The sequence below is a fragment of the Peromyscus leucopus genome, unplaced genomic scaffold (genome assembly GCF_004664715.2).
Source record: "Peromyscus leucopus breed LL Stock unplaced genomic scaffold, UCI_PerLeu_2.1 scaffold_1199, whole genome shotgun sequence".
NCBI classification, from domain to species: Eukaryota; Metazoa; Chordata; class Mammalia; order Rodentia; family Cricetidae; genus Peromyscus; species Peromyscus leucopus.
Genome location: NW_023504335.1, coordinates 37,525 through 50,000, shown reverse-complemented (window position 1 = coordinate 50,000; position 12,476 = coordinate 37,525). Strand labels below are relative to the sequence as shown.

At 41.9% G+C, this 12,476-nt stretch overlaps 1 protein-coding gene across 1 annotated transcript; it reads right to left on the bottom strand.

The window, feature by feature from the left end:
• Window positions 1-3,887: 3,887 nt before the first annotated feature.
• On the bottom strand, window positions 3,888-5,053 carry LOC114686989 (RING1 and YY1-binding protein-like). The gene is given in 3 exon segments (XM_037201708.1): window positions 3,888-4,461; window positions 4,463-4,652; window positions 4,701-5,053. Coding segments are annotated over 3 exon segments (1,005 nt in total). The 3' UTR covers window positions 3,888-3,999.
• Between the last annotated feature and the right edge of the window lie 7,423 nt (window positions 5,054-12,476).

Here is a 12,476-nt window from a genome sequence, read left to right as displayed (position 1 = left end):
TTTTGATTTTTTTTTTTTTTTTTTTTTTTGGTTTTTCGAGACAGGGTTTCTCTGTGTAGCTTTGCGCCTTTCCTGGAACTCACTTGGTAGCCCAGGCTGGCCTCGAACTCACAGAGATCTGCCTGGCTCTGCCTCCCGAGTGCTGGGATTAAAGGCGTGCGCCACCAACGCCCGGCTTGTTTTGATTTTTATTTTGTATTGTTTTGGAAAAAGGGTTTTATGTTATAATCCTGAATGTCATGGAATTATGAACACCTTGCTATCTTTGAACTCATAGAGATATGCCTGCCTCTGCCTCCGGTGTGCTGGTATTAAAGGAGTGTGCCACTGTTAAGAAGTATTTCAATAGGTGAGACTGTTGATTGACTTGATCAGTTTGGGAGGCAACTAGGCAGTGGGACCAAGTCCTGTGCGCATTGCATGAGTTGGCTGTTTGAAACCTGGAGCTTATGCAGGGACACTTGGCTCAGTCTGGGAGGAAGGGACTGGACCTGCCTGGACTGAGTCTATCAGGTTGATCACAGTCCTGGGTGAGGATTTCCTCTGGAAGAGGTGGGAATGGGGGTAGGTTGGGGGTAAGGGGAGGGAGTAGGAGGGGGGAGAATAGGGGAACCCGTGGCTGACATGTAGAACTGAATGGTATTGTAAAATAAAATTTTTAAAAAATGAAAAAAAAAGAAGTATTTCAAGTAACTTAGATGTTGGTTTTTCTGTGAGTTCTGTTGGAATTCTGTCGATCTGTTCAAGGGGTAGTTTTAGGGCCGGCATTTTATACTGGCCTCAGTCACATTGCAACTGATGTTCTGTTTACATATTTATTTACATATTATTTCATGTTGTTTTAATTTAGTGTGTTATATTCATCTGTTTCAATTAGAGTTTCCAATTTAGTGTAACAAAACTCTTTAACGTCAGGTAACAAGAGATCCAGTTGTTCATTCATTTCTATCATGGAGGCTGTGCAGTTACCTTGTATAATTGTCAAGACATGGTAACAGGACAAGTGGTATTGGCGAACAGCTTTAATCTCAGCACTCAGGAGGTAGCCACAGACAGACTCTGTGATTTCAAGGCCAGTCTGGTCTACAGAGTGAGTTCTAGGTCAGCAAAAGCTACAGAGAAAATAACAAAAAATAATAATTACAAAAAGTTATGTACAGTTCACCAAGGTTATGCATGCCCTTTACCCAAGCACTTCAGAGACTTGGGCTAGGGAAATCTGAGTTCAAGGCCAGTGACATTTATACAGTGAGACTAGGAAAGGAGAAAGACACAGAGATATTGTCTCAAAATAATGTAAATTGCTGCCGGGCGTTGGTGGCGCACGCCTTTAATCCCAGCACTCGGGAGGCAGAGCCAGGCAGATCTCTGTGAGTTCGAGGCCAGCCCGGGCTACCAAGTGAGCTCCAGGAAAGGCGCAAAGCTACACAGAGAAACCCTGTCTCGAAAAACCAAAAAAAATAAATAAATAATAATACTGTAAATTGCTGGATGAGGAATAGCTTTCATGGTTTCAGAAGGACCATGCAAGCTTCCAAAGCAGTGAGACAAACAAAAGTCCTATGATACCTATGAACCACATCAACTGTCATCCTGGTACAATAGCCCTAAGAAAGTAGTAGTGGCAAGCATACCTTGGTGGTAAGCTGAATTGAAATCCCAATTAGCATTATTTAAAAAACCCATAGTCAGATATTGAGGGATAAAACTGAAATATCAGAGAAGGAGAACAGCCAGCCACCAGAGAATTCTTACCTCTATGAAATCTCAAACTCAGTCTGGAGGCAACCTGTCTCTACATATTCTAAGACTGAATGGGAAAAATCATTTCTCCACTGGCCTTATATCCCTGTCTCTTTAAAGGTGTGAACCACCACCACCCAGCTGTGTTTCTCTCTTAGACTGATTCAATCTCATGTAGCCCAAGGTGGCCTTGAACTCCTGATCTTCCTGCTTCTTCCTCCCAAACCAAGATTAAAAGTGTATGCCACCACTACCAGGCCTCTGTGGTTAACTACAGGCTAACTCTACACTTTGATCTCCAGGTAAGATATATTTGTCTGAAACACAAACAAAGTATCATACAACAACAACCCAGACCTCTCTCATTGAACTTAAGACCCACTTCACAAAAGAGAACAATGACAGGTAATGAAAATCTGGCTATACTACTGGTGCAGGAGAAGACAAGAATCTTGGAGGACAACCAACAATTACCATTTTAGTAAACCATCATAATCCTTAAAAAATAACTAAACATTTTTGTTTATAACCACAGGCAATCTTAGCTTTCACCCCTCATAAGGGAAACTTCTCTTTTCAACAGATATCACTTCAAAAATTGACCACAGATTAAAATGTATAATTGTGGAGTCCAGGCCCACATCTGTAAAACACTCCTGAAGAGGAGATATAATGATTAAAGGAGGCTGAGGACCTGGAGCTTTGTTGTGAAATTGTGTCTACTAGTGTATTAGTCAGGGTTCTCTACTGTAACTCAACTTATGGAATGAATATTTATTTCTTTATATTTATAAATAATGAGAATTTATTGTATTGACTTACAAGCTGCTGTCCAGCTAATCCACCATTGCTGGTTATAACAGACGTCCAAAAATCTAGCAGTTGCTTAGTTCACATGGCTTGTTGTCGTGGCTCTTTTTCAGTATATGATGGAATCCAAAGAAGTAGGCTCCAGTGCCAGTGAAAGAACAGATGTGCTAGCACAAAAAAATGAGCCAACAAAAGGGCAGTGAGCAACATGATGCCTCTTTCCACGTCTACAAGTAGAAGGCGTGGCATACCCTCTCTATCCTGTTCAAAGGTATTGGTCCTTAAACCTCAAGATGTGGATTAATGGCATTTGTCTTCTTGTCTGAAATTCCAGACTAAAAGTGGATTCATTCATGTCCAAATTAGCAAAAATAATGTCTCTCATGTATGCCCTGCATTTATGGATTCCCCGTGCCTCTGCCTCCCAAGTGCTGGGATTAAAGGTGTGCACCACCACTGATCTGCTAGCCTTTTTCCTTTGTAACTCTTAATAATCAAAATACTAAAAATATAGAATAAAGAAAGAATGTGAGGAGGGGAGTTTTCTTTTGGACCAGTCTATTTGGTATTCTGTAAGCTATATATATATATATATATATATATATATATATATATATATATACATGAAGATTTATTACTTATGTATGCAGTCTGCCTGCATCCCTGCACGCCAGTAGAGGGCACCAGATCTCATTAAACATGGTAGTGAGCCAGCTTGTGGTTGCTGGGAATTGAACTCAAGACCTTGGAAATGCAGCCAGTGCTCTTAACCTGTGAGCCATCTCTCCAGCCCTAACTTTTTGTATCTTAATGGGCATGTCCTTTTTATGTTGGTAAAGTTTTATGCTATGATTTTGTTGAATATTTTTATGTGCCTTTGAGCTGAAATTATTCTTCTACTACTGACATTATTCTTAGTGATTTGGTCTTTTCATGGTGTCCTAGATTTTCTGGATGTTTTTTGTTAAGAATTTGTTGGGTTTAACATTTTCTTCGAGTAATGAATCTATTTCCTCTATTGTATCTTCAATGCCTGAAAGTCTCTCTTCCACCTCTAGTATTCTGTTTTTACGAATGAATCTGTAGTTCTTGTTCATCTACCCAGATTTTCTATTTCCAGCATTCCCTCGGTTTATGTTTTCTTTATTGTTCTATTTCAGTTTTCAGTTCTTGAACTCTTCCTTCACCTTGTTACTTCTTGGCTTTATTTAAGAGATTTATTGATTTCTTTCATTTTTTTTGTTTGTCTCTTCCACAATTTCTTTATCTTGTGCACTGCAGAATTTTTTGTTTTAATATAAAAAGCAGATTCAGGAGCACATCCTCTCCTGGTAGCCTCACTACAAGGTCGTCCACAGAAGACTCTCCAGGGCGCAAGCAGCATGGGCAGGTGGAGGGTTTGAATCTCATACCCTGATTCATAGTTTCACAATTCCTTGTGCAATTTCAGAAAGATTCGTCATTTACTGCTGACATGTCGCCCTTTGGCGTGGAAGAGCGGGAGGAGCCTTTGTCTGTGCTCTCTGACCCAGAGCTGCTCTGGATCTGCTGTTCTGACCCTGCACTGGAGGTCACTGTGGAGGAGGATGTAGAGCAGGATTGAGTCTTTTTTTTAAAGTCTGTGATAATGACGGTGACATTGCCCACAGTTGCCACCTGCTGTGTGGTGCTCCTGTCCACATTCTTCATCCAGGGCCTTGAGGTGTGATTCCTTTCGCTGGTCTTTGTTGTAACATTAGCAGACTGTAAACTGTTGGCTTCACTAGGAGGATCTTTCAGAATATCAGACTTGGGTTTTGTTTTCTTGTTGGTGTTTTTCTTGGTGACACTGGGGCTGATGTCCTTGTCTTTATCAGGTTTCTCTTTGTCATGCTTTCCTACCTTCTCCTTCTTCTCCTTCTTCGGGGGGAGGTGGAGTGGCGTCCTGCTGTGCCACCTGCTGTGCCACCAGCTGAGAGTTGATGCGAGGTTTCCTGGTGGAGGTGCCTTTCCCCACATCGCAGATGCTGCATTTAAAGGCTTCTGCGCTGTTCCTGAAGGTGCAGATGCTACAATCCCCAAAGCCTTCCTCTGAGTCAGGTTTTGCTTGTCTTTCTGTCCTTCCGAGGAGTCATGAACCGATGGGAGGATGGAGAGAGAAGAGAAACAGGCGCTGGTCAGCCTTCGTCATTTCAAGGAATCCGACGCTGGAAACTTGTCGCGGCAACCACCCATCTACCCCACTGGCGGGCACCGGGGCCTGAGGCCCCCTGGAAGCGCGGAGCCTTGCGCCCCCTCCAGCACCGGGGAACCGAGCGCCTGGTGGCGACAGCTCAGGCAGGGCCTTGCCAGGCGCTGGAAACCAGGCGACTCCCTGACTCGCGGGGCCGCAGGGTCGTGGCGCGGCGCGGGTGGCGGCCCTGGTCCCGAAGGCTGCATGCAGCTGGGACTGGCTGAGGGCGGCACGCGCTGCCCGCCTCTGCTCGTCCTTTTCCACCATTTCTTTAAAGGACTTTTTCATTTCCTCTTAGGGGCCTCTATAATCTGCATAAAGTTATTTTTAAGGTTTTTTTCTTCTGCTTCATCTATCCTGGGATATTCAGGACTTGATGTTGTAGACTCACTAGGTTCTGGTGGTACCATATTTCACGTTTTGCTGTTGAATGTATACTTACACTGCCATTTACCTACCAGTGTTTGGGATAATTATAGGAATAGTTATTGATTCTTGTGATGTCATTGTTGGATGCGTCTTTTGTTCCTTTATTGTCTGTTTTCTTTATTGTCTTTTGGCCTGAATGACCAATGGTTCTGGTGATTGACTGGTTGTCAGGTCGAATAACATTGTCTCAACTGAGGTTTGTAGGGGTTTCAGTGCCTGGATCCAGCATTTCAGCCGGTTCTTTTGGCTGGTGTGGGCTGTTCTTGTGCCTATGAGCTCAGTTCTAACTGGTACAGGTTTTGCCAGTGCTTGTTCTTCCAGCTGGCATGAGTAGCACTTGCGCTGCTTAGATCTGCTGATATTAGAGGGCTGTTGATGGGGAGGCTGCTTTTCTTCCAATGGGTGCAGTGGTGCTAGTGTTTCTAGGGGCTAGTGCTGGCTGGCTGCTGGTGCTCTTCTTCCAAAGGGTTCAGGTGGTGCTTGCACCTCTGGTACTGAAGACCCTCTTCTTCCAGTTGGTCAGGTGGTGCTTATGCCTCTGGGAACTCCTCTTACTCCAATTTGTGCAGGTGGGGCTTGTGCCTCTAGAGGCTACTAACTTTGGCAGGGATGGTTGGCCAGGTGGAAGATGATGGCCTTGGTGGGCTTGTGTGGTAGAGGATGCCTGCCAGGCTTTGGAGGTCAATGGTTGGAGGCAGTGGTGGTGAGGCCTGCCTTTAGGACTCTTAACTACTGCCTGGTTTCTGTGACTGAGAAGGGAAGAAGAGGGTCATGGGACATGTCCTGGGGCTTAGCACCTAGGGATTGGGATAATTCATCTGGGAGACCAGTCACTCACCTCTTCCTCCAAATGGTGCCTAATAGTGCTTGTGTTTTTATGGGCAGCTGATTTTGCTCGGGATAGTTGGTCAGGGGGAGGATGATGGGTTCCATGTGTTTCAGTGGTGAAATGGGTCTTCTAGGTTACAGGGTCTAACAGGTGGTAGAAGTGGTTGCTATAGGACTCTTACATGCTGGCCTTGGGGTTTATTTTTTATTTATTATTTAGTTTTCAATTTTTCAAGACTGGGTATCCATGTGTAACAGCACTAGCTCTTCTGTATACATAATGATAGCCTTGAATTTACTGACATCTACCTTTATCTGTCACTGATAAGCTGGGATAAAAGGAGAATGCCACCAAGAACCACTTATTATCTGGTTTAATATCAAGTAATACTAAGTGTCAGGAGAGTCTTCTTTTTGTGTAAAGATTTTTGTTTGTTTGTTTGTTGTATTTGAGGCAGGGTTTCACTGTCTTGGAACTCTGATCACCTGGTTGGCTTTGAACTCTGTAGTACTGGGATTAAAGGCATGTGCCACAACCACCCTGCTGTCAAGAAATATTGTAAGTAACTTTGCTGTTAGTATTTCTCTATAGTTCCGATAGAATCCAGTCAATCTGGCCAGGTAGTTGTTTTAAAGGTGGCATTTTATACCTCCTTCAGTCACATTGGTTCTGGTGTTCTGTGTACATCTTTATTTCATGTTGTTGAAATTTGGTATGTTATCTTCAGCTGGAAATTTATCTATTTCACAAAGAGTTTCCATTTTAGTTTAATAGATGTCATTAATGTCAATAAACAAGAGATCCAGTTGATCTTTCATTTCTATTAAGTAGGCTGTGCAGTTACCTTGGGAAATTTTCAAGTCATGATATCAGGACTATTTCTGATGAAGACCTGAATCTTGGAAGACAAGAAACAACCACCACTTTACTAAACCACCCTAATCCCTAACATATAACTAAACATTTTCTTGGTACCCACAGGTTTATTAGTTTTCACCACTCATCAATGAACATACTCTTTTCAACAGAGAACTCTACAAAAATCCACAAGTAATCAAAATGCACAGTTCAGGAGCCAGGCCCAATGGATACATCTTTGAAACACTCCTGTACCTAAAAATCAAGCTTCATTTAGGAAGGGAAGGATATAAAGATCATAAAAATCAGAGAACAAGGGAGTGAGTTGTGAGAGATTGTTCATCCTAGTGTATTAGACAAAGTTATCTAATGTAAAAGAATTTATAGAAAGAGAGTGTGTGTGTGTGTGTGTGTGTGTGTGTGTGTGTGTGTGTGTGTGTGTGTATGTTAGGGATTCATTGGAATGATGTGCAGGCTTCTTTCCAGGTAATCCAACAATGGCTGGCTGTAACAGAATGTCCAAAAATCCAGTAGTTGCATAGTCCCCATGGATCAATGTCTCAGCTGGTCTTCAGTATGTGTTGGAAGCCCAATGAGTTAGACTCGAATATGAGTGAAGGAATGGATATGCTAGTTAGAAAATATGCCAGCAAACTGGCAGAGAGAAAAATGATTAATATCTCAATGTCCTTTTATATGCTTTCAGCAGAAGGTGTGGCCCAGATTAAAGGTGTATCTTTCAGTCTCTCTATCAGGATCAAATGGGTGTGTCCTTCAGCCTCAAGATGTGTCTTAATGGCATTTGTCTACCTATCTCAAAGTTCCAGACTAGAGGGGGATTCATTCATTCAAAATAAGCAAACAATGCCAGAAGTTTTGTCTATAAAATCTCACCAGTATGGCATCTCAAATGTGAGTTGAACAAAGGAAAGAACAGTGGACATGCCGAAGTGGATGGGGAAAAGCCCAAAATGCCTCAACCCTACAGAGAGAATTACAGGCAAGTGGGGAGTTCTGAGAGCAGGAGAAATAGTCTCACCCTGGGAATATCACACTCATTGGTTATTGAACACCAAATGGTCAACAATGAAAACACATATACAAGTAACATAATATAGACTAAGCAATTTAGTTATGATTATATATGTACACAAACAGTCATATATGCATACAATAAAAATTAATGAAAAAAGATGTCATGAATTTACCTGCAAGCATTGAGGTGCATGGGAGAATTTGTAGAGAGGAAAGGGCGAGGAGAGAAGTTCTAATTATGTAATAAATTGAAAATTATGAATCTAAAAAATGTAAAAGTAAAATGTAACAAATGACCAAACAATTACAAACCCAGACTAAAACCAAAACAAACATACAAGTTATATAATTTTTAGGCAAAGCAGACAGGAATCATTTAAGCCTCCATGATGCCCTAGCAATAATGACAGTCACGAGGAATAGAAATGATAACTAATGTTGACACAATGTGGGGAGAGATCAAACACTATGTGGGAATGAGTATTAGAAAATGAACTTTCAAAATCAGTCTCATATTCTTAAAACAATGAATAAATGAAAGAAAGAAAACTACTCTACTACTCAGTTACAGCACTGATGTTGACACTATTCCTGTGGAAAAAATTACAAACATCCATTAATGGCAGATAAAGAATCAATGAAAACCAAAGATGGAAACCAACAATGTATATCTTGGTGAACCAATGAGGTTATGTTTGTTTTCTCTTTTTGTGGTGCTTTTTCCTGCATGTATGTCTGTGTACCATGTGTGAACCTAGTGCTAGCAGGGACAACCAGAGGTCATTGGACATTGCAGAATTGAGGTTACAGGTTGAGTGCCCATGTGAGGGTGCTGGAAATACAAAGTGAGTCTTCTGAAAGAGCACACAGTACTCTAAAGCACTGAGTCATCTCAAAGCTAAGTGGACACATGAGTTTTACTGGGGTGACCTTCAAGATTGGGGATGAGAGGTTACTTATAGAATGACAAAGAACTCAGAGATAGTTGCATCACCCTGTGAGGGTGAAGCCTAATGAACGGAGAAACCTGGGAAAGTACTACACAGCTTTCAGGCAGCTTAAGTTAGGTTGGAAGTGTCTCTCAAGCCACTCACTGCCTCTTCCACGCAGCTTGTCTTCTCTTGTCTGGTCCAGGCAACTTGCATAGTGTCTGTTCCATGCCTTGTCTGAGCATCTTCTGTGCATCTCAACTTGTCTGACAGTTTCAGTAGTCCTTGCTGACTTGTTATGCTTGAGGCAGGAGGGCACTGATGAATCTGTCCAGTTTCTGTGACTTCCTGGAGCTATTAAGTTGTCTATGTGTTTCTGGAGATTCTCTGTATAATGAGGTATTTTACCTTCCCTCACAAAAATGGCAGTCAACTCTAGTGTCAGAACCCCTTTGGGATCACATATCAGATACCCTGCATATCAGATATTTACATTATGATTCATATCAGTAGCAAAGTTACAGTTAAATAGTGTACCAAGAATAATTTTACAGTTCAGGGACACTACAACTAGAGGAACATTTTCAAAGTGACACAAAAGTAGGAAGATTGAAAACTACTGCCTTGGGGTATCCCAATTCTTTATGTAAATTTAATAGCCTGTCTTTAAGGATCATCCTACAAAATGAAAGTGTTTAATCTCAGAGAAAATAGATATAGAGTAAACATTCCTAGGCTAAACTCCATGGAATTGCCATCTTAAAATGAGAACTTTCCCATAATGATCAACGCTGCCTTAATGATAGTATTTAGGATACAGAATCAACTTAGATGTTCATCAACTGACAATTGGGTAATCAGAATGAGCTTCCTACTTCAAACTTGTTGTTTTTTGTATACAAGTAGGACTACATGTAGAAGCCAGTAAGGCAGAAGAAATATACCTTTAGTGGGGAGATGCAGGAAGAGAGGATGAATAGTATAATGTAGGTGATAGGAAATTAGAGACTGGACAGAATATTCAAATATGTGGTGCATGGATGGAGAAGAGAGGGGACTGCTGTAAGGTGAACCCAAATGAGATGTCCATGAGAAGCTACATGGGAACCTATCATTTTGGAACACAAGTAAAAAATACAATTCCAAGATAGTAGAAGAGCAGTGTTTTAAAATATGGGTCATTGAATACTACATGCTAAATTTTCAACTGGGGATGGGAAGGAAGAAAGGAGGAGGTGTGGGAGGGTTAACCAACAGTATGACTGTATGAAGAAGCTTCATGAAATCCCACCATCTTACAAGTTAATAGGAAGTATAATTTTAAAACTTTGAACAGAGGTATTCCATATGGGTCATTAATGCTGCTCCCAGTCACAGGGATTTTTTTCCCGTTTTTCTTTATTAAGAAATTTTCTACTCACTCCACATACTATCCAGAGATCCCACCTCCTGCCTCCTCCCATCCCCCAGCCCTCTTTCAAAAGCAACCCTGCATCCTCCAAATCTAGGTCTCCCATGGGGAGTCATCAGAGCCCAGCACACTGAGACTAGGCAGGTTCTGGTTCCTTCCCACTGCACCAAGGCTGTGCAAGGTGTCACACCAAAGGCACCAGATTCCAGAAGCCCACCCATAGACCAGGGACAAATTCTGATCCCCCTGCCTGGGTGCCGCTAAACAACTGTCTTCTGTTTCCAGAGGGTCTAGTCCAGTCCCATGGGGGCTCCACAGCCACCAGTCCACAGTTCATGGGCTTCCACTAGTGTGGCCTGTCATATCTTCATGTCCTCCCATCATGATCTTGATGTCTCTTGCCGGCAGTGTCTCTCCTCTCTCTCATGAATTGGATTCCCGGAGCTCAGCCTGGTCCTGGCCGTGGATCTCTGTATCTGCCTCCATCAATCACTGTACAAAGGCTCTATAATAACAGCTAGGTTATTTGCTAGGCTAGTCACCAGAGTAGATCAGTCCAGGCACCATCTGGACCACTGCCAGCAGACCAAGGTAGGGTAAACCTTGTGGACTCCTGAGAGCTTCCCCAGCACCATGCCACATCTATCATGGTATCTTCCTCCTGCCCTCCCACACTGTCCCTTTTCCAGCTTGACCCTCCCATTTCCCTATGTTCTCTTCCCCATTCCTCGCCTTCTGCCACCCCCCACCCAGTCTACTCATGTAGATCTCATCCACTTCTCCTTCACAGGGTCATCCATGTGTCCCTCCTAGGGTCTTTCCATGTAAGCTAGCCCCTCTGCAGTTGTGGGTTGCAGTCTGGCCATCCCTTCCCTCACATTTAGTATCCACTTATGAGTGAGTACATACTATGTTTGTCCTTCTGTGTCTGGGGTACCACACTCAAGATGATATTTTCTGGTTCTACCCATTTGACTACAAGTTTCACAATATCATTTTTTTTTACTGCTGAGTAGTACTCCATTGGGTATATATTCCATAATTTCTTTATCCATTCTTCAGTTGTGGAGCATCTAGGTTGTTTCCAGGTTCTTTCTATTATGAATAGTGCTGATATGAACATAGTTGAGCATGTGTCCTTGTGGTAAGGTTGAGTGTTCCTTCGGTATAATCCCATGAGTGGTATAACTGGGTATTGAGGAAGACTTATTCCCAATTTTCTGAGAAAGCACCACACTGATTTCCAGAGTGGCTGTACAAGTTTGCATTCCCACCAATTGTGGAGGACTGTACTCCTTGCTGCACATCCTCTCCAACATAAACTGTCTTCAGTGTTCTTATCTTAGCCATTCTGACAGGTTTAGGATAGTATCTCAGAGTTTTGATTTGCCATCCTGACTACCCATGCCCTGGTCCCCCTACCATTGTGGTACACCCTATGGGCTATCTGTGGCAGTCAGGGATTGTGATACCTACAGAGGTTGCTTTATTATACAGGATTCTTTTAGCTATCCTAGGTTTTTGTTTTTCCATATAAAGTTAAGTATTGTTCTTTCCAAGACTGTGAAGAATTGTGTTGGGATTTTGATGGGGAGTGCACTGAATCTGTTTATTGCTTTTGGTAAGATTGTCATTTTTACTATGTTTATTCTACCTATCCATGAACATAGGAGATCTTTCCATTTTTTGATAATTTCTTTCTTTCTTCAGAGACTTAAAGTTCTTATCATAGAGGCCTTTCACTTGCTTAGTTAGAATTACCTTAAAGTATTTTATAGTATTTGTGGCTATTGTAAAGGGTGATGTTTCTCTGATTTCCTTCTCAGCCCCTTTTTCATTTGTATATAGGAGGGCTACTGAAATTTTTGAGTTAATCTTGTATTCTGCCACCTTACTGAAAGAGTTTATCAGATGTAGTAGTTCCCTGGTAGAATTTTTGGGGTCACTTATTTTTAATATTATATCATCTGTAAATAATAAAAGTTTGACTTCTTCCTTTCCAATTTGTATCTCCTTGATCTCCTAGTGTTGTCTTATTGCTCTAGCTAGAACTTCAAGTACTATATTGAATTAGTATGTGGAGGATGGACAGCCTTGTCTTGTTCCTGATTTTAGTGGAATTGTTTTGAGTTTCTCTCCATTTAATTTGTTGTTGGCTGTTGGCTTGCTGTAAATTGCCTTTATTGTGTTTAGATATGTTCCTTGTATTCCTGATCTCTC